The sequence below is a fragment of the Berghia stephanieae genome, chromosome 8, assembly GCF_034508935.2.
Source record: "Berghia stephanieae isolate SIO BIC M18660-M18661 chromosome 8, UCSD_Bste_1.3, whole genome shotgun sequence".
Taxonomy (NCBI): Eukaryota; Metazoa; Mollusca; class Gastropoda; order Nudibranchia; family Aeolidiidae; genus Berghia; species Berghia stephanieae.
Window position 1 is genome coordinate 39,461,762 of NC_088367.1, and position 23,336 is coordinate 39,485,097.

Consider the following 23,336-nt stretch of genomic DNA (forward strand, 5'->3'; position numbering starts at 1 on the left):
GGGTTGGACAATAGTAAATGACAAAATCAATGACAAACGCATTTACCTAATACGTTAACAATGGCTACGATCAGATCAACCAATTTCATTAGATAGGCCACATGTGTATCAGATTATGTTATTCCAATATTTTGAAGACGACGTTTAAAAAATTGAAGACGGCGTTAAAAAACAAAACAAAAACAAAACTCCAACTCAATTAATTAATCCGTATCCTCATACAGACTTTACTTCGGCTTCAATTGGCCCACATGTAAAATTAATCTGATATAATTTTTTTTTCTTCTACAGCACTTTTTGGATTACTTGGAATCTTCGTCTTTGTGGGATTCTACAGCAATATGGACAAAGACGTTTCCCTGGGTGCAGCCTTCTTCGTTTGCCTCAGCGGTGTCATCTTTCTCATCTTAGCTGCCGCGTTTACAGCATGGGCTTCCATCAGGAAAGCTTCTACGGCCTCAGGACTCGAAGAGATGGATTGATTTTTTTTTAGATATGTTCACAAAATTGTTTTATTTTTTCTTTTGAAAAGACATAGATACCCAAATTGGTGTACGTAGACTTTGATTTTAGTCAGAAGATTAATTAATTAATGTGATGTACCACCTCGACGACGTGTCTTAATTTGCAGGTCTGATAACCCAAATGGTTATGGGCTCATTGTTGTAATTGAAATACTCTCAAACCAACGCAAATGCTTTGTCCAATACAACAATATTAAATCAAGCCCACAACTGCGTTCGGTATCTGACGTACAAAATAAGTACACGTCGCACCTCATATTGTATTATAATTGGCATGAGGCTGACGACGAAAATGGAAAGTTCAAATGATCAGATTAACAAAACTAGTGTTTTTATAGATTACAAATTAACATTTTAGTAGTACTCATTAAATACAATGACCTCGATTTGAAACATCTATTGTTTGGTATAATGAATCTGCATGACCATGTTTGGCACCACAGCTGATGGGCGCAATCGTTATTTGACGTGATGACTTGACATAACTGACGCAGTTCATCCCTTTATTTGCACCACTCTTGCAGGATGTGTATTTGATATGTATCACATATGCTTTGTTTTATTTCAACAGTTTATTTTCCTTTTATTCGTTTCCATATCACACACTGTAAAAACAGTCTTGAATAAAGAGCTTATACTGTCATTAAATATCGTCACTATTTTGATGATGTTGAAGTTATCAAAACTGCAATTAATATGTGACTTGATTTACTTTGACTTATGTATCTTGGCTCCTGGTGAAGCATACGGCCTCAACAGCACTCTTCCATCATCTTCTGTTCTTGGCACAGACCTTTGCCTCACCCCAGGGCCCGTTTTCATGAACGCGGACAACAGCGCTTAGTCTCTGACTATCTCTGACTTTAGTAAATGACTTTTTAAAAAATCGGATTTCACGTGAGCTGACTAAGCAAGTCCGGGACTATAATCACGGCACCTTCGGACTAAGTTTTAGTCATTTGCCGAAGGCCCACCAACAGCAAATTACAATAGTTGAGGCGTGAAATAATGAGTGCACAGACAAGACAACTGCTTTAAGCTGGTTGGGTGGGAGAAACCGTTTCATTCTTTGCAATCTGTTTAATTCAATACGCATGGTCCTCACCATCTGGTTAATCTGGTGTTCCAGACTTAAAGAGTTGTCTCGTACAAAACCAAGATTTTTTGCTCTGTCAGGGAGACGTGGCTGTTTAAAATAAACATACCATGTATACCAGTCTTCCTGACATTAGAGGATGTACCACATAATAACATTTCTGTTTTTTCCTCGTTAAGTTTTAGTCTATGATCCTGCATCCAACGCCCTGTGGACGCGCAACACTTATCCACATGAAGCGAAGCCACATGCATGCTAGACGGGACGACAGACTTATACAGCTTCGTATCATCGGCATACATGTAATAATTCATTCCATGGGGCTCAATGGTGCGCCCAAGGGGCACAGCGTACAAAGTATAGAGCACTGGACCTAGGACCGAGCCTTGAGGGACAACGCAGTTCAATGGTAAATCGAATGACTGCTTGCCATCAATCAAGACAGATTGTGTTCTATTACTTAGATATGACTTAAACCATTGAAGGACGGTCTCACTGATTCCAAAATTCTCGAAAAGACTGTTATATAGAATGGTGTGGTCTATTGTGTCGAAAGCTGCTGATAGGTCAAGTAAAGTCAGTATGGAGACTTCTCCTCTATCACAAGACAATAATAAATCATTGATAATTTTCAGTAAAGCAGACTGATATTTATCAATTAAATTGTTAGACAATAAATGTGATTTTAGCTGCTTTAAAACAATATTTTCGAAAACTGAATTTAATATAGAGCGGTAGTTTTTTAAATCATCAGGGTCAAGGTTCGATTTTTTCAGGAGAGGGGTGACATATGCTTTTTTAAGGCAGATAGGTACTATTCCAAAGCTAAGGGATTGATTAATAATAGAGGTCATTATATTTAAGGTTGAGTCAAAGACATTTTAAAAGAAGATTTGTTGGGGTATGATCTAATGAGCAGGACTTAGGAGGAGACGATATGATGACATCACGTACTTCAGATGAACTGTTTTAAAATAAGTAAAAAGAGTGCCTTTATATGACATGCCAACAATCAAATTTCCTTCATTTTGGCATGAGTCAAGCTTACATCTAATCTTAGCAATTTTTTCTTTAACATAGTTTACAAACACGTCTGGTAAAATATTTCTATCTACGTTGCCTGGCATGACATTCGTTTTTGATTTACCACTCATTTCATTAACAACAATGAATAGGGATTTAGATGTGGAACATGAGTTAATTTTACTACTGTAATACAATCCCTTTTCAGAAATAAGTTTGTTTTTTACTTCATTAACACACTGATTATAAATACACGGTCATCTTGGTTGTTTGTTTGAAGCCATCTTCTTTCTGCTGCACGCCGACGCTGTGTAGAATGCTGTGTACATCAGCCGTGATCCACGGTGCAGAAGGTCGATCTGACACAACCCTAGACCGTAGAGGCGCATGTTGATCCAATATAGCACGGAGACAGGCATTGTAAATTCCAGCAGGATTATTGTGTTCTTGGTGTTGGCGATTCTCAAGGTCCTCTTTGATTTGATTGTTGAAGGCACCAATATCAATGACCCGCAGGTTACGAGATGTTATTACGCGTTTTGGTCTACCTGGTCATGGACTGTAGAAGGAGAATGTGATCACGTGGTGGTCAGCAATGCATCTGTCTGTCACTGACACATTAGAAAAATTAACTCCCCCGGTAACTGCCCAGTCAATGGTCACCTAAAAGTTTCACTCAGACATCAGCACAAGATTCCACTAAGAGTAATACACTCAAATGTTTACAAATCATATGTTTAAAATAAAATAAAAATACATAACAGAGATATGTTTTACACGGAACAAATTATAATTTCCCAAAACTATAGCTATTCGACTATTTCCCTCGAAGCCAAGGACTCCGGCCAGGGTCATGACAAAACTATTGTGTTTGTTTTTAAGAGTTTTACGGTACTTGCAACACATTAGATCATATCAGCGCCATGAAAAAGGAAGACAATAAATATTCTAGATGTACAATAAAAGGGGCTTGAGGAAAAAGTAAGACAATGGGAAAAGGTTTATAGAGGGGACAGATGTAGATTCCAAGAGTACACTATCAGCACAAATCCCCATTAAGAGGAATTCAGTCAAATGTTTACAAATCATATGCTAAGAATAAACCAAAATACATTGTAACAGTACATAATAGAGAGGTGGTTTACAAGGAAAAAAATATCATCTCCCAAAACTAACTATACATTTGACTGTTTCCCTCTTAGCCAGGGCCAGGACAAAACAAAGTGATCTCATTCCAAGACAAAGACATCATAAAGCATTGTAAAACAGATATAGAGGGATAGAAGACACAGTATATACCTCCTTGCCCACTATGGGAGGTCAGGAACCCCACCCATGTAGTGGTGGTAGGGATAGTGATGTAGTGGTGGTTGTAGTAGTGATGGTTGTGATTATTATGATGTGGTGATTATTGTAAGGAAGATAATGAAACAGATGTGGTGGTGGTGGTTGTAAAGTTGTTTTTTTTTTAAGGGTCTTACGGCACTTGCAAACACATTTTAGTTATATCAGCGCCGGTAAGAAGGGGGAAAATGGGAAAGTAAAAAGTTCTAGAATTACAATTAAAGCACCCAAGTAAAAAAGTAAGACAAAGGGGAACTGGGAACAAATAGGGATCAGATCTAGATTCCAAGAGCATACCACCAATGTACAGTGCACTCAGGATACGCCAACGTTGCTTAAGTCGATTTTTAGCCAAGTCAATTTTTTTCTTGGTCCCTCCCCCTTCTTCCTATATAATATAGACCTGTAAATGAGCTCTATAAAAATTGACTGAGACTGAGACTCCCAAGACTGAGACTGAAACTGAACCTCACTGAAACTCTTCGTTTCGTATCAGAAAAATCCAAAGAATCGAGATGAATAGTAAACAGCAAGCTCACTTGAGCAAAACAATGGCAGAAAACTAATTTACGTGGGAATTAATTAGGCCACTTACAATTGTTTCTTATAATTAGGTACCCACATCAGTGGGTCAACCAGTTTGTTTACAACGTGAGGCAATCGAGATGTGCTTGTAGCAATCATATAACTTCCGATTTGAAGGTGTCTTCATAACGCACTTCCGGCATTCGCATTAAACTTTTTAATACTTTTAGGTAAGTAAATGCCAAGTAAATGAGGTCAATTTTGGCTTAGTGAAATTTATCGCTCGGCGGCTCAGTTAAAATTGGCTACCATTGGGATCACTACAGGTTTGGAAAGTGAAAAGATAATTTCACGAAGGCTGTGTGAAAATACACTGAGGTGTGTTCAGACACGGCAATTCTAAGAAGCGTCGCTTAGCCGTGGCAATATATCCATCGTAAATATAAACGGCCCCTGAGCTATGCGTAGCGCTGTGGAACATTCCTAATTACTTCACGGTCATTCGACTACGATTCATGAATTCTTTCTTTCTTCTTCATTTCTTTCTTTCCTTTTTAAAAATTATTGTGAATTTGGACAATTGATGATTTCAGTTAATTGAATAGACAATTACAGTACAAATAAAGTACAAAAAACAACAAACCCCCCCCCAAAAAAAAAAAAAAACAAAAAAAAAAAACAAACCCTACGATGTCCTTATCACTCATGACCACAATAAGATCACAAATAAACAAGTATTTCCATTGGTTAAAAAAAGCTACCAGTAAGAATTTTTATTGGTTAAGAATATCCGCGAACGATTGGCGCATACCGATGTGACATAGGTGCTTTGACCGACGTCCATGCCCAATGCACATAAGCTGTATCGAATAGCTTTCATTTATCCATTTCACATTTTACATCGTTGCAACTTCAAGTCAATTTTTTTTTTCTTCTAATTATTTTTTGTCTAATCCCAGACCATTCTATCTAATGACCCTCTTAATTAGTAGGTATCAACTTTGTCAAGAATTAAAGTCAAGTCTACAACTTAAATGAAAAACAAAAGGGTGACAATCCTATCGCTGAAAAGAAAGATTGAGCTGATCGATGCAGAAGAAAAGTATAGCAAGCAACAGAAAATCATCGCAGAGCAATTTGGCATACGAGCCAATTCAGTCTCGATGATTTATGCGTGACCACTACTTCTATGGTCAGTTCAATGCGACCAAGCAACGTCAGCGGAAAGAGCAACACGAAGGGTCATACTTATTCTAGATTGGCTTGCTTTGTTCACACGCATTTTTGCTCAATCAGGGTTGCCAATTCAAGAGGCATAGATTTACTGAAATTTTACGCGAACACATAGACCAATCCCTTTCTGAGCGCTGAAATCCAGTAAAAAGACATGATGTACTTACTTTTTTCCCTTTAGCAGGATTGGTAAATATACTGAGGGTTTATAACGTACTGAATTCTGTGAATATACGGAAAATTGGTAACTTTGTCATTTGGTTATACTCTGGTTAAGTTGATTTTCGATTAAGTCGATTTTCCCTTGTTCCCCTGGGTATCATCTTATCCGGAGTCCACTGTACTTAGTTTGAGATTACCTATAAGTCTCATCCGGACACAAGCACAAGATCTAACAAAGAGGAATATATCTACTCTCAAATGCTTATATCCAAAATAACAAATATAATAATAAATAACAGAGAGATGATTTACAAGGAAAAAAATATATCCTCTCCCAAAACAATAACTATGCATTTGACTCTTTCCCTCCCAGCCAGGGCCAGGACAAAACCAAGTAATCTCATTCCAAGACAAATACAGAAAGCATGCTGGAAAACAGATATAGATAGTTCGAAGATGACGTCACTCAGGCCTTTGTTATTGTTTTTGCCATCCGCGTTTGTGAGTTGTTTTCACTAAACTGTATTAACCAGACTATAAAAGTTCATGGTTACACAGAGTTTGTGTGTAGGTCCGTTATACTTCCGGATGGCAACTCCTTGGCCAAGCGCATTCTATCTATAGGGGATAGAAGACACAGGGTGACCTCCTGTCCACCATGGGAGGTCAAATACCCCACCCATTGGTTGTAATGCTGCTGATGATGTGGTGGAGGTGGTAGTAGTAATAAATAGGGTTCCTACAGCAATTCCATTTTAAAATTCATGGAGTTTTCAGGTTGAATTTTTAAAATTTCAAGGAGTAAAGCAACGAATTATCCCTTTAACACTTAAGTCTATCCGCTAGTGGGGACACCTCAACTCCTTAATTGCTGCTTCCACGGCAGTGTTTAAAGTTCACCTTCCTTCAACTTAACAGAAGATATCAATGAATTTGATTGCACGATAAATTTCATAGTATTCAAATACTGTCATATTGTCAGATATATTTTCCCCAGAATTTTCAAGATCTGTGTGTTTACTGTGCGCGTTTGAAGAAAGAATGAGATACTGATATATAGATAAATAGAGGATAGGTGGATAGAGAGAGAGAGAGAGAGAGAGAGAGAGAGAGAGAGAGAGAGAGAGAGAGAGAGAGAGAGAGAATAGATAGATAGATGAATAGATAGATAGATCGATAGATTGATAGATAGATAGATAGATAGAGAGAGAGAGAGAGAGAGAGAGAGAGAGAGAGAGAGAGAGAGAGAGAGAGAGAGAGAGAGATTAGCTTAAGGCAACCTGAGTTATTTTTCAAAGCTGTTACTATGCTATCTTGTGTTGACAACGCCTCTCAGTCGTCCTACTCACCATGGGTATCTATAAACCCGTGGCAGGCCGCAAATCGTCACTTAGTTGAGTACATTTTTTTTATAAAGTAATAATAAAGTCGAGCTGTTAATACTACTCACTTTGTTTAGTGTACATTCCTTTCTCATCCATTCAGTTCATCTCTCATACATTTTATTCATCCAATCGTATTGTACTGTTGCTAAATTGTAAAAAGTGTTCACTTTCATTGATGTATTCTTAAAATAATTACTAACCTGTTATTGTTTTGATCGACAGATTAATGTTATTCTGGCCGTGAAGACGCATCAAACGGTCAAACAAGCAGAAAGTGAGGGGACTCTGGCAACAGGATGAATATGTGAACATCACTTGGTTACGCTGTGTGGTCTATTTTCACGTGAATTTTAGCACTTGTCGCTAAGGTTAACGCGAAGTGAGGTGGGGTTTTTTTTCTTCTTCTAAATTCAACCCTATTTTCGCTTTAAATTGAGCCTATCTTCCATTACGGAAAAACGCAAACTAAAGTATTGATATATTATATCCCGCTTTAAAATAGCAACGGCTATTCTATCTTCAAATCACTATACTATAAAAGAGTTCATTAAATGCAGTGACACAATCAGAAAGTTCTATCCCGAATCGCGAGCAAGCACGAGGTTTAGTGACTAGTGTTAAAACATTAAGCACTTTAGAATATTACTTGCAATCGGCACAACCGATCAGTATTCCTCCCATATTGAATAAATAAGTAATAGTAATAAGGCAAACTATAATATTGTCATTCCAGATAAAAAAGCCAAACTAAAAGCGACAAACATCAAACTCTAGTTTCAGTCTTTATTTATATTGAACACAACTCAATTTAAAACAGGAAAACAAAAATGGACCTATACAAAAAGTATATAGAATTAGCAAAACAACTCAAAATACCAGATGAAAAAACATTTTCATGGTTTGTTTTTGTTTTTAATGGTTTTACGTCGCTTGAAACACATTTAGGTTATATCAGCGCCAGTAAAAAGGAAGAAAATGGGATAGTAAAAAGTTCTAGAATCACAATTAAAGCACCCAAGAAAAAGTAAGACATATGGGAACTGGGAACAAATAGGGATCAGATGTAGATTCCAAGAGCACACCACCAATGTACTTAGTTTGAAATCGCCTATAAGTCTCATCCGGACACAAGCACAAAATCCAACAAAGAGGAATACACTCAAATGCTTACATTATACATTGAAAATAACAAATATAATTATACATAACAGAGAGATGATTTACAAGGAAAAAAAAATATCTCCCAAAACAATAACTATGCATTTGACTGTTTCCCTCCCAGCTAGGACTCCGGCCATGGCCTGGACAAAACCAAGTGATCTCATTCCAAGACAAAGACAGAAAGCATGTTGGAAAACAGTTATAAGGGGATAGAAGACACGGTATGTACCCCCTGCCCACTATGGACATTTTCATGGTGTGAAGAAAAAGTGAAAAAAGAGCAGAGAGAAGAAAGGAATAAAAAAGAACAGATTGAGAGAGAAAAATTAAAACAAAAGGAAGATAGAGAGGAGCGTCTGCGATTGCGTGAAATAGAAAGAGCTATTGCGTTGGCACAAGAAACTAAGAAGGCAGAAATAGCATTACAAGCAGAAATTGAAAAGGCTAAAGTAACTCAAGGAAGTCAAGTTAGAAAAAAAGACGACTATCTAGTCAAACTTCCAAAAATGCCGGTTTCCTTTATCCATCGTTTTGAAATCCAAGCACGAGCCTATAGGTGGAAAGATAGCCAATTAAGTTCAGCAATAATAAACTGTTTGTCAGCTGAACCATTGGTGTTCTATACATTAGCACCACAATAAAATAAAAGATGCATTACTTAAAAGATTCCGCCTTAACGAAGACGGTTACTTAGAACGCTTCCAGACTGATAAGCCAGATGAAAAAGATTTTAATTCGTTTCTAAATAGCACAATTCAATTTTTCAACAAGTGGCTAGAACTAGAACTTGCAAATGTTAAAAAGGGCGATTTTGACGGCCTCTATTTCTTAACTCTCAAAAACCGCGTGTATCAATCATGCAATCCGTCGCACTCTTTAAAGAGCGAAAACCTACAACTATAGAAGAGCTAAAGAAATAGGAAGTGGTTTTTCAGTATCAGATACTGAATAGTGAATAGTGCTTTGCCACTCTTCAGTATCCACAAGGAACTCTTTTTTATAGATAGAATGCGCTTGGCCAAGGAGTTCACAACATTGCCATCCGGAAGTATAACGGACCAACACACAAACTCTGTGTAACCATGAACTTTTATAGTCTGGTTAATACAGTTTAGTGAGAACAACTCACAAACGCGGATGGCAAAAACAATAACAAAGGCCTGAGTGACGTCATCTGCATACTATCTATAGATAGAATGCGCTTGGCCAAGGAGTTCACAACATTGCCATCCGGAAGTATAACGGACCAACACACAAACTCTGTGTAACCATGAACTTTTATAGTCTTGTTAATACAGTTTAGTGAGAACAACTCACAAACGCGGATGGCAAAAACAATAACAAAGGCCTGAGTGACGTCATCTGCATACTATCTATAGAGAGAGTGAAAAGTGCGACATTCTCGGTTGAATGTAAATAAACTGCTGACCTACTTCCAGATTGAACACGTGCAGTAACTGACAGCCCGATTCAAAGTTGTAAAAATATTTTGATCGTAATTTTTTAATTTCTGCTTTTGTGCAATTAACATAGTTCAAAATATCAAAGTAAGAGTGGCATTCAAATACATTTTTAAATGTCTAAATAGACATGATTAAATGTCACTAAATGTTCAGTGACACCATGGCTTGGTGGATATAAGTTGTTTGACTCTGGTTCGAGAGTTCAAATCCCGGCAGGGATAGCTTTTTTTTTCCCCCAATATTTTTAAAATTCCTTCTGTCTATTGATATTTTTTTAACTTTTGTTTTAATAATTTTATTTGCTTGTAGTATACTTTAATGTTGATATTATACTATTGTTCTTTTATTATTATTATTATTATTACTATTATTATTATTATTATTATTATTATTATTATTATTATTTCCACTTACTTACTATTATTATTATTATCATTATTATTATTGTTGTTGTAATCGTCATCATTATTATGATTATGATTATTATTTTTTTTAATCAAGTAGTTGGAGTAATTTAATCAGTTATCGATTTATTACGAATATCTTTTATGTGTTATAATCTCGTTGCTGTTTTTCATTGATGTGCTCTCCTATTGTTTATTACTTTTTAAAATCTTGCTTTTTTCTGTTTGTCTCATTTGTTGTTGTTGTTTGTTTGTTTTGTCATCTAAGACAAACCCGATTCATTATAAAAATGTGGCCAGACTTTCTGCCATTTTTAATTGAGCGATGTACTTCCGTGAATTAATTGCCGTATTATATTAAAATTTACGTTATAATAATAGTAATAATAATAATAATAATAAATAATAATATAATAATAATAATAATAATAATAATAATAATATATAATAATATAATAATAATAATAATATAATAATAATAATAATAATAATAATAATAATAATAATAATATAATAATAATAATATAATTTAAATAGATACTGAATATTAGACTACAATTGACATCTATTTACTGAATACACGTGGTATTTTTAGGGTGTTTCTATTTTTACGAAACACGCCGAAACCCGACAAAGTTATGGGAAGTAGGCAGCAGTGGGGAGTGAACCTGGGACTCTCTCTCTCTGTGGCATATCACTTGGACGTAGCCTCCCACACAGTCCTTCGGAAGAAGTCTCTGTCTTGTGCCCATCTGCCACATTCCGTCACGCCGTTGTTGAGCCATTCCTGTATATCCTGTTGCCATCTTCTTTGTGGTCTTCCTCTGCCTCTTTTGCCCTCCGCCATGCCCTCCAGTACATCTCTCTCTAGTGTGTCGTGTCTTTTCAGGTGCCCAAAGTAATTGAGTTTCAGCTTTTTTATCTCATTAGCAGGGACTTTTTTAGTCCGAGTGTTTTCATGATGTTTGCATTGCTTTCTTTGTTTGTCCACGGGATGCGTAAGATTTTTCTATAGCATTTCATTTCGAAGGCGGTTATTCTCTTTTCTGATTCTTTGGTTATAGACCATGTCTCGCATCCATATATTGCAGTAGGAAAAATACAGGATGTTAGGATCTTCATTTTCAGTCTGACTTCCTCGCTCTTCCAGATTGCCATCATTTTGTTTAGTTTGTTGCTTGCAATTGCAAGTCTTCTCCTGATATCTGGTGCCGATTTTCCATTGGCTTCTATTTGTGCTCCAAGGTAAATGAAATTTGTAACATTTTCCAGTTGTTCTCCTTCTATTTCGACCTGAGCAGTGCTGCTTTTATCTGTGCTCATTATTTTAGTTTTCTTTGCGTTTAATAATAGGACTTTGTCTTCACTATGTTTTTTTTTACCGATTTTACTAGTTTGTTGAGACCTGTTGATGTTGTTGACAATAGCGCCGTGTCGTCTGCATATCGTAGGTCAGAGATCTTCCTGCCATTTATCTTCACGGCACTGTACTCTTCATCCTTTTCTTCTGTCATTGCATCACGCATTATTGTTTCGGTGTATAGGCTGAATAGTGAAGGTGAAAGGATGCACCCCTGCCTCACTCCCCGCTTTATTGGGAACCATTTTGTAATTCCATATTCTAGTCTAACCGTTGCTGTCTGTTGTTGGTAAAGGTTGTTTATGAGGTTGACTATTTTGTAGTGGCAGTTTAAGTTCTTCAAAGTTGTTACTATTTGTTCGTGATTTACGCAGTCAAACGCTTTGCTGTAATCTATGAAGCACATGTGTAGATCTATGTTTGCCTTCCTGCTTTTTTCAATCAGCAATTACTTTTTTTACGAAACCCGGCAATATCCGACAAAGTTATGGAAAGAAAGTAGGCAACAGTGGGGGAGTGAACCCGAGACTCAGGGAAGTGTACACTATTGGGGAGTAAACCTAAGTCTATGGTTTTTCGACGGGTTTTGGCGGGTTTCGTAAAAAAGTAATTGCTTCATTCTCGTCTGGTACCCAACTCCCATAGTCCGGCTTCATTTCCCACTGGTATCCATCTTCCATAGTCCCAGGTTCATTTCCACTGATATCCTCTTCTCACAGTCCCAGGTTCACTCCCAACCGGTGTGCACTTCCCTGAGTCCCGGTTCATTGCCCAATGGTGCCCACTTCCCATAACTTTTGACAATTTCGGTAGGTTTCGAAATAAAAGTACATTCTGAGCTCACTGTCCACTGGTATCAGCCTCTCGCAGTCCCAGGTTCAATCCTCATCGGTGTCCGACTCCCAGATTCACTCCCCACTGCTGCCTGCTTCCCATAACTTTGTCCGGGTTTGGCGAGTTTCGTAAAAAAGTAACCCCCCCCCCCTTGGTATTGCTTTTTTACAAAATCCAGAGTCCCAGGTTCACTCCCCACAAGTGTACACTTCCCTGAATCTCAGGATCACCCCCCACTGTTGTCTACTTCAATAACTTTGTCGGATATTGCCAGGTTTCGTCGGGTTTCGTAAAAAAGTAATTGCTTTTGTTTTTGTTTGTTTTGTTTTTAAGGGTTTTACGGCGCTTGCAACACATTTAGGTTATATCAGCGCCAGTAAAAAGGAAGAAAATGGGATAGTAAAAAGTTCTAGAATTACAATTAAAGCACAAAAGAAAAGGTGAGACAAAGGGGAATTGGTTCAAATAGGGAACAGATGTAGATTCCAAGAGCACACCATCAAAGTACTTAGTTTGAGATCACCTAAAAGTCTCATCCAGACACAAGCACAGGCCCGAACTAAGAGGAATACACTCAAATGTTTACCATTCATATAATATAACATGTAAACTAAATATAATACAATGCATAACAGAGAGATGATTCACAAGGACAAAAATATCATCTCCCAAAACAATAACTATGCATTTGACTGTTTCCCTCCCAGCCAGGACTCCGACGAGGGCCAGGAAAAAAACCAAGTAATCTCATTCCAAGACAAAGACAGAAAGCATGTTGGAAAACAGATATATGGGGATAGAAGACACAGTGTGTACCTCCCGGCCCGCTATGGGAGGTCAGGATCCCCACCAAGTAATTGCTTTTATATGAAACTCGCCGAAAACCAGAGTCTCAGGTTCACTCCCTATTGGTGAACAGTTCCATGAATCTCAAGTTAACCCTCCAATGTTGCCTACTTCCCATAACTTTGTCGGATATTACCGGGTTTCGTAAAAAGGTAATTGCTTTTATGTGAAACTCGCTGAAACCCGCCAAAAACCATAGTCTCAGGTTCACTCCCCACTGGTGTACACTTCCCTGAGTTTCAGGTTCACTCCCCACTGTTACCTACTTCCCACAACTTTGTCGGATATTGCCGGGTTTCTTAAAAAAGTAATTACTTTTATGTGAAACTCGCTGAAACCTGCCGAAAACCAGAGTCTCAGGTTCACTCCCCACTGGTGTACACTTCCCTTAGTCTCAGGTTCACTCCCCATTATTTGCCTACTTTCGATAACTTTGCCCCATTTTGTTGGAATTTGGCGCACTTCGTAAACAAAAAGTAATTGCTTTTTTTTTTTACAAAACCCGCCGAAACCCAGACCCAGGTTCACTCCCCACTGGTGTACACTTCCCCGAATCTCAGGTTCACTCCCCACTGTTGCCTACTACCCATAACTTCCTCGGATATTGCCAGGTTTCATCGGGTTTCGTAAAAAAGTAATTGCTTTTATATGAAATTAGCTGAAGCCTGTCGAAAACCATAGTCTCAGGTTCACTCCCCACTGGTGTACACTTCACTGTCTCAGGTTCAGTCCCCACGCTTTGCCTACTTTCCACAACTTTGCCGCATATTGTCGGGTTTCGTAAAAAAGTAATCCCCCCCCCCCCAATAGTTATTGCTGTTTTACAAAACCCAGAGTCCCAGGTTCACTCCCCAGTGGTGTACACTTCCCTGAATCTCAGGTTCATCCCCTCTCCCCCCCCCCCCCCCCTTACACACACACACACACACGCTGCTGCCTACCTCCCATAACTTTGTCGGATATTGCCAGGTGTCGTCGGGTTTCGTAAAAAAGTAATTGCTTTTTATTACGAAACCCGCCAAAACCCAGTCCCAGGTTCACTCCCCACAGGTGTACACTTCTCTGAGTCCCAGATTCACTCCCATGGCTGCCCTCTTCCCATAACTTTGTCAGGTTTCGGAAAAAAAAAAAACACCGTATTACAGTGCAAAACCACTATTCAGTGTCAGATACTGAATAGTACAAAACCACTATTCAGTATCAGATACTGAATAGTACAAAACCACTATTCAGTACCAGATACTGAATAGTACAAAACCACTATTCAGTATCAGATACTGAATAGAGCAGTAAAGTTAGGTGCCCCATACGTAAACAAAGGTCGAGAAGCACGTGGCAAACCACATGTTCCTTTCTTGACAGCTCACGTTCCAATGTAAATAATAGAAAAAAATAACCTTTAAAATTTGGCTGTTAGGTGGCAAAAGAAACACATATTCATAAATACTCGATCATGCATCAAATAATGTCTAGATATGGATATTTTATGGAACAAAAGGTAAAATTTTCTAAAATTTATCAAAAGTTACAGTCTATCTATTTTTAGACCAGAGCAAATTATTGCGCTGGTGTGAACAAAACGAGAATTATTCGGAGCCTGATTTTCATAATAATTTAGCCTTATATTATTATTTCTGAAACTGTTAGATTTTATGTAAACATATTTTCAATACTGAAAGTGTATTGCCTACAACTCAAACTACAAAATTGGGAGACCTATATTGTGCGTAAATTATTCCGGTCCCTAACGGAAATCACTAGCAACTTGTTATTGTTTACGTTTGGGGCACCTAACTTTACTGCTCTATAGAGGAAACCCGCTATTCAGTATCAGATACTGAATATTGCTAGCCAAAGAAATACGCTGAATATTACACAAGCGCACATCCACTAAAGCCGCTTAGTCGCATCACAACTAAAAGCGCGAGTCAGGAGTCAGAAACAAAATCATGAGTTTCAAAAACATGAAAAATGAATATTGCAACCGACTTCAAAATAGAGATCAAAAGAGAAATCAACTAATTTCAAAACAGGGAATAAGCCAAACACGATATTCAGGGGTAGAACGCGAATGCTTGGGAATTATTTTCAGTCTGAAATCATTCAGCAGATATCTCTTACTGAAAACATTAAAATTTGTTCTTGAAACGGACCACAAACCACTCACATACATTAAAATTAAACACAACAAAATGAACAACAGTAGAGTTTTAAGGTGGAATTTATTTCCGCAAAATTAGTCATTTTCAATATCTTATATTCCTGGTTGCGAAAACAACCATGCAGATTTACTGGTGTAATACGTAATTTTGTAGTGTGTAGATAAAGGTCATCCAGTCAAACAACTGTGGCTGATTTTATCTTTTTTTTTCTGCTCCCAATTAACTTTTTAAAGCTCACTTTTGCGTTCGCTAGATTGATATGTGTTGCAGTTGCGTGGAGGTGGATTGGCATCGGTCAGAATGATATTGACGATTTCAAACTTTAGTCCTTTTTCCAACCTTCATTGATTGCATGATCGAGCAATTTACGTCCATATTTTAATGATATTTCATGTCTTTCAGTCAAATAATATCCTTTTTGTTTTGTTTTTAAGGGTTTTACGGCGCTAGCAACACATTAAGGTCATATCAGCGCCAGTAAAAAGGAAGAAAATGGGATAGTAAAAAGTTCTAGAATTACAATTAAAGCACAAAAGAAAAGGTAAGACAAAGGGGAACTGGTTCAAATAGGGAACAGATGTAAATTCCAAGAGCACACCGTCAAAGTACTTAGTTTGAGATCACCTAAAAGTCTCATCCAGACACAAGCACAGGTCCCAACTAAGAGGAATACACTCAAATGTTTACCAATCATATAATATAATATGTAAACTAAACATAATACAATGCATAACAGAGAGATGATTTACAAGGAAAAAAATATCATCTCCCAAAACTATAACTATACATTCGACTGTTTCCCTCCCAGCCAAGGAACTCCGGCAAGGATCAGGACAAAACTAAGTAATCTCATTCCAAGACAATGACAGGTAACAATTGGAAAACGGGTTTGGGGGATAGAAGACACAGAATGTACCTCCCTGCCCACTATGGGAGGTCAGGATCCCCACCCAGAAATAATATCCTTATCCTGTTTGTTACATACTTCATAATTCATATGAAATATATTATGTCTTCAGACTTAAGGATTTCATTTTTTAAAATGTTCCAATAATTGCATATATCATAATTAATCAAGGAATTTACCCAATGGAAACCGTACGGTGCTCTTATTGGCTAACCAACCAGCGGCCTCGATGAGAAAAATATCCGCCATTGAGACGTTGGCTGGGAATCGCGTTACTATAGTAAACAAACGCTGATCGGCCGTTCATGAAAACAATTGCAGCTCGCTCGTTTAACTCAAAATTATTCAAAACGATCTCTCTAAAATGATATAAATGTGACTTCTTAAGGTTTTCTTCACGGTCAAAACCACACAACATTCTATTAATGATTACGTCCGAGGCAAAAAGGAATATTGACAGGTCGACCGAGAGTTGAACTCGTGAGACGACAAACATCAATGCGAAGTGTAGCGAGAGTCAAGCTATTGTTTGTCTTGTCCTGTTCTATATAGAGAAAGGGATAAATAGTATAGCCTCGTGTGTGAGTGGTTGCGTGTCATAGTCATGTTTTTAAATTGTTTCTGTTGTTTATGTGTGTAGTGGTGACTCTCTCACACTCAATTTCAATGCCGAAAGAGGAATTCCCGAACACAAGAAAGGGGAATTGGGGTGGTATTTGGCATACATATTGTATAGTATCTAGTTCTAAATATTTTTTTTTTGTTTGTTGCTTTAGGTCTCTTCCAACACAATTGAGGTTATATGAGAGACTGCTGAAACAAAAAAACAAGCAATCTAACAAAAATAGTACAGATGTAAATCAAAATCATAACCTAAAGATATCATAAGCTAAATTATAAATAACCAAGAACAAACAGGCAGAAGATTTACAGAAAAAAAAATATCCCCTGTCAAAAATACAATCACAAACCAAAGAAGCAGGATAGGCTAGTAAAGAGAAGAAGAAACGACATCACTATCGGATCGTACACCCATGCGAACATCATAGGTATATGATTCAAGGGTGATGCTCCCATCCAACCACCCGCTAGTTCTAAATAGATAACTGATTAGAATTATATTATGATATATAAACACAATGCCAAATACAATTCCGAAGTTTCCTTATTTCAAATGAAGTAAAGCTCCAAAACCTAATGGTAGTGATTATAGTACTGGTGTTAGTGAGGTGATGTAGTTGTAGTAGTAATAGTGATGATGATGTGGTGGTGGTTGTAGTTGTAGTAGTAGTAGTAGTGGTAATGGTAATGATATGGTGGTGGTGGTGGTTGTAGTAGTAGTGGTTGTGATGATGATGTGGTGGTGGTGTTTGTAGTAGTAGTGGTAATGATGTGGCTATGTGGTCTAGTAGTATGACACTCGCTTTCGATCGGAAGGTCCTGGGTTCGAGCCTCGCGCTCGGCGCATAGTTGAGTCCTTGGAAAAGGCTCTTTACTCACATTCTCTCACCGTACTCAGGTGTAAAATGAGTACTTGGCCGTTAACAGAGTTGTTTTTGTCCGAAAAATTGTAATATCGCCTAACAGGCGTAATGTCCCGTCCTACATGTTAAATGTTGACCAGGGACCCCTTGTAAAGCGCTTTGAGCACATTTAGTAGATATTGCACTATATAAAGCTCAATTAAAAAAAAAATATTTCAATGATGATGATATGGTGGTGGTGGTTGCAGTAGTAGTAGTGGTAGTGATGATAATGTGGTGGTGGTTGTAGTTGTAGTAGTAGTGGTAGTGATGATGATGTGGTTGTGGTGGTTGTAGTAGTAGTTGTAATGGTGATGATATGGTGGTAGTGGTGGTTGCAGTAGTAGTGGTAGTGATGACGATGTGGTTGTGGTGGTTGTAGTAGTAGTGGTAATGGTAATGATATGGTGGTAGTGGTGGTTGTAGTAGAGTGGTAATGGTAATGATATGGTGGTGGTTGTAGTAGTAGTGGTCGTGATGACGATGTGGTTGTGGTGGTTGTAGTAGTAGTGGTAGTGATGATTATGTGCTGGTGGTGGTGCAGTAGTGGTAGTGATAATGATGTGGTGCTGGTGGTTGTGGTAGTAGTGGTAGTGATGCTATTGTGGTGGTGGTTGTAGTAGTTGAGGTAGTGATGATGTGTGGTGGTTGTAGTAGTAGTGGTGGTGGTGGTTGTGGTAGTAGTGGTAATGATGATGATATGGTGGTCGTGGTTGCAGTAGTAGTGGTAGTGATGACGATGTGGTTGTGGTGATTGTAGTAGTAGTGGTAGTGATGATGATTGCTGGTGGTGGTGTAGTAGTAGTGGTAGTGATAATGATGAGGGGCTGGTGGTTGTAGTAGTAGTGTTAGTGATGATATTGTGGTGGTGGTTGTAGTAGTAGATGATGTGGTGGTTGGAAAACACATTACAGGTTATTATAATACATGATTACACACATTCTCTAACTTCATTTTTTGACAGCTTCATTGTGCCATAAATATACGCAACAGTTCTGAAACATTTTATTGTGGATTTTGATATTGTTTGTTGTTTTTCTTGTGTCGTTATGTTGACATAGAGACCGAATGAATGGTAATTACTACATTCTCAGCCAACAATAAAATGGCGCTGAATGCTTTCATTGGTGGACACTTTTTAGGCTTCGTACGTATTCTCATTCGTTTAATTCTATGTAATTAATGCATTATTTTTACATTTTTTCCAAATCTTTTTTTTTTTTCATTGGAGTATTATTAAATATTTAAGTGAAAAATAACTTAATTGATATCTAAGGGCTAAGAGTAGAAGTATAAGTATAATGACTCGTTTAAATTAAGAGATAATCATCTAGTCTATCTTATTTATTTGTTTTGTTTTTGTTTTTAAGGGTTTTACGGCGCTTGCAACACATTTAGGTCATATCAGCGCCAGTAAAAAGGAAGAAAATTGGATAGTGAAAAGGTTCTAGATGTACAATAAAAAAGGAAGTGAGGAAAAAAAGGAAGACAAAGGGGAGTGGTTCAAATAGGGAACAGATGTAGATTCCAAGAGCATACCATCAGTGTACTTAGTTTGAGATCACCTAAATGTCTCACCCATACACAAGCACAAGATCCCACTAATTGTTTGTTTTTGTTTTTAAGGGTTTTATGGCGCTTTCAACACATTTAGGTTTTATCAGCGCCAGTAAAAAGGAAGAAAATGGGATAGTAAAAAGTTCTAGAATTACAATTAAAGCACCCAAGAATAAACAAGACAAAGGGAAATTGGTCAAATAGGGAACAGATGTAGATTCCAAGAGCATACTATCAGTGTACTTAGTTTGAGATCACCTATAAGACTCATCTGGACACAAGCACAAAATCCAACAAAGAGGAATACATGTTTTGTTTTGTTTTTAAGGGTTTTACGGCGCTTGTTTGTTTTTTGTTTGTTTTTAAGGGTTTTACGGCGCTTGCAACACATTAAGGTCATATCAACGCCAGTAAAAAGGAAGAAAATGGGATAGTAAAAAGTTCTAGAATTACAATAAAGCATCCAAGAAAAGGGAAGACAAAGGGGAATTGGTTCAAATAAGAAACAGGAATAGATTCCAAAAGCACTCTATCAAAGTACTTAGTTTGAGATCACTAAAAGTCTCATCCAGACACAAGCACAGGTCCCCGCTAAGAGGAACACACTCACATGTTTTACAAATCATATATAATATAAAGAAAGCATAATACAGTGCATAACAGAGAGATGATTTACAATGAAAAAAATGTCATCTCTCAAAACTAACTATACATTCGACTGTTTCCCTCTCAGCCAGGACCAGGACAAAACCAAGTAATCTCATTCCAAGACAAAGACAGAAAGCATGTTGGAAAACAGATATAAGGGGATAGAAGACACAGTATGTAACCCCCTGCCCACTATGGGAGGCCAGGAACCCCACCCAGTTACGGCGCTTGCAACACATTTAGATTATATCAGCGCCAGTAAAAAGGAAGAAAGTGGGATAGTAAAAAGTTCTAGAATTACAATTAAAGCACCCAAGACAAAGGGGAACTGAGAACAAATAGGGATCAGATGTAGATTCCAAGAGCATACCACCAATGTACTTAGTTTGAAATCACCTACAAGTCTCATCCAGACACAAGCACAAAATCCAACAAAGAGGAATACACTCAAATGCTTACATTATACATTGAAAATAATAAATATAATAATACATAACAGAGAGATGATTTACAAGGAAAAAAATATCATATCCCAGAACTAACTACACATTTGACTGTTTCCCTCCCAGCCAGGGCCAGGACAAAACCAAGTAATCTCATTCCTAGACAAAGACAGAAAGCATGTTGGAAAACAGATATAAGAGGATAGAAGACATGGTAACTACCTCCTTGCCCACTGTGGAGGTAGGGAACCCCACCCAGCAAGATCCCACTAAGAGGAATACACTCAAATGCTTACATTATTATACATTCAAAATAACAAACATAATAATACATAACAGAGAGATGATTATAACTATGCATTTGAGTGTTTCCCTTCCAGCCAGAGCAAAACCAAGTAATCTCATTCCAAGACAAAGACTGAAAGCACGTTGGAAAACCGATATAGGGGGATAAAAGACACAGTAAGTGCCACCCTGCCCACTATGGGAGGCCAGGAACCCTACCCAGTCTTACTGATTTCATAAGGAAATTTCATAAAGAATTCCCTTATTATCCGTTTGTAAAATTTATTTCCATGTAATATACCACAAAAAAAAGTAAATTTTAAACGTGGGTGGGAGGTGTTACGTTTCTGTAGAACAAGCTTAAGTCTCAATGGGATATTAGCTTAAGGCGACCATGAGTTGTTATTTTTCAAACCTGCTGCTATGCTATCTTGTGCTGACAACACCTCTCAGTCGTCCCATAAATAATACTCACCATGGTTATATCAACCCATGGCAGGCTGCAAATCGTCACAATGCAGGATTGATTGTGTGAAAAATGTTCGGGGCCGGAAAATAGCAAGTGCATGTTACTGAATAGGCACATTTTGGTTGTCAAACCTTCCATTTTATTTTATTAAAAATTTTTTTTTTTAAAAGGGTTTTACGGCGCTTACAACACATTGAGGTTATATCAGCGCCAGTAAAAAGGAAGAAAATGGGATAGTAAAAAATTCTAGAATTACAATTAAACCACCCAAGAGAAAGTAAGACAAAGGGCAACTGGGAACAAATAGGGATCAGATGTAGATTTCCAAGAGCATACCATCAATGTACTTAGTTTGAGATCACCTATAAGTCTCATCCGGACACAAGCACAAAATCCAACAAAGAGGAATACACTCAAATGCTTACATTATAAATTCAAAATAACAAATATAACTGTCATCTGCATTTTTTGCCAAATTGGGACCTAAAATGTGCCAAAAAACCCCCCAAAATTTGCCAAGAAATTTGCCAAAAAGACCAAAATTTGCCCAAAAATTTGCCGAGGAGAACTAAGCGTTTCAGTAAAAATTAACACACAATACAGAAAAAAAAATATATAAAAGACAATTTATTATATTTATTTGACTTAAGAAATGAAATGACTGTGTATAACGTTGTTACAAAGATTTTAAAGGATTATTATCCGTAGAGAGTAGCTTCCCTTGGTTTGGGCCCAGGCAAAGCTGCAACATTTCTCAAGTTTCGCACTTTTTTTTTCGTGATTTTGTTTTCGCTTCTTTTTTCCCCAAAATTTGCCACGCGATTTGCCAATTTTCCCAAAATTTGCAGCGATTTGCCAATTTTGGGAAATTTGCCAAAATTTGTGGATCGCCCTGATATTTGCGGCCGCAAAAAATGCAGATGACAGATATAATAATACATAACAGAGAGATGATTTACAAGGAAAAAAATATCATCTCCCAAAACAATAACTATGCATTTGACTGTTTCCCTCCCAGCTAGAACTCTGCCAGGGCCAGGACAAAACCAAGTAATCTGATTCCAAGACAAAGAAAGCATGTTGGAAAACAGAAATAAGGGGATAGAAGACACAGTATGTACCCCCCCTGCCCGTTATGGGAGGTCAGGAACCCCACCCAGCATTTTATTTTTGACATTTTCTTTATTTTTAAAAATAAAGTTATAATTTAATTAAATCAGCAGACTTGTTTAATAATTTAAAGCTATACTTTTGTGGGGACCTTTCTGTAATATCATTAGTCCGATTGTGGTAGGAAATATCTTTATATTTTAATGTCATAAAACCAGTGACACAGATAGATAGACATAGAGTTAGTATACGCATTAGAACAAAAAAAAAAGAAGGGTGTTTTAATGGATAATCGTGGTGTATCATTAAAAACTTTAAATAATGCCGTTTCTGTTCTATATGAGGCTTTGTATGCAAATTGAAATTTAACATTTAAGCATTCATTTTTATATAGTTAATATTAATAAGACGAGCAGCACCGACTTTTTCAATTAATTTTGAAATAAATTTCTAGAATTACAATTAAAGCACCCAAGAAAAAGTAAGACATAGTAGAACTGGGAACAAATAGGGATCAGATGTAGATAAATTCCAATGTACTTAGTTTGAGATGACCTATAAGTCTCATCCAGACACAAACACAAAATCCAACAAAGAGGAATACACTCAAATGCTTACATTATACATTCAAAATAACAAATATAATAAGATATAACAGAGAGATGATTTACAAGGAAAAAAATATCATCTCCCAAAACAATATCTATGCATTTGACTGTTTCCCTCCCAGCTAGGACTCCAGCCCGGGCCGGAAAGCATGTTGGAAAACACCCCCTGCCTACTATGGGAGATCAGGAACTCCACCCACCAGCATACTTGGAGCAAGATAATTTGCACATGCCTATATGAGGCAAGTTGGTGTTTTATCTTGC

The 23,336-nt window shown here is 37.4% G+C and overlaps 1 protein-coding gene across 2 annotated transcripts in view; it reads left to right on the forward strand.

Annotated features, from left to right (window-relative positions):
- Positions 1 to 1,172, forward strand: part of LOC144978654 (uncharacterized) — a 10,713-nt gene extending 9,541 nt beyond the window's left edge. For both annotated transcript variants that reach the window (XM_078924971.1, XM_078924970.1), the window contains exon 4: positions 292 to 1,172. In XM_078924971.1, the coding sequence (XP_078781097.1) occupies positions 292 to 482 (191 nt within the window). In that variant the 3' untranslated portion in view covers positions 483 to 1,172. The remainder of the gene's footprint in view (positions 1 to 291) is intronic.
- Positions 1,173 to 23,336: the final 22,164 nt, after the last annotated feature.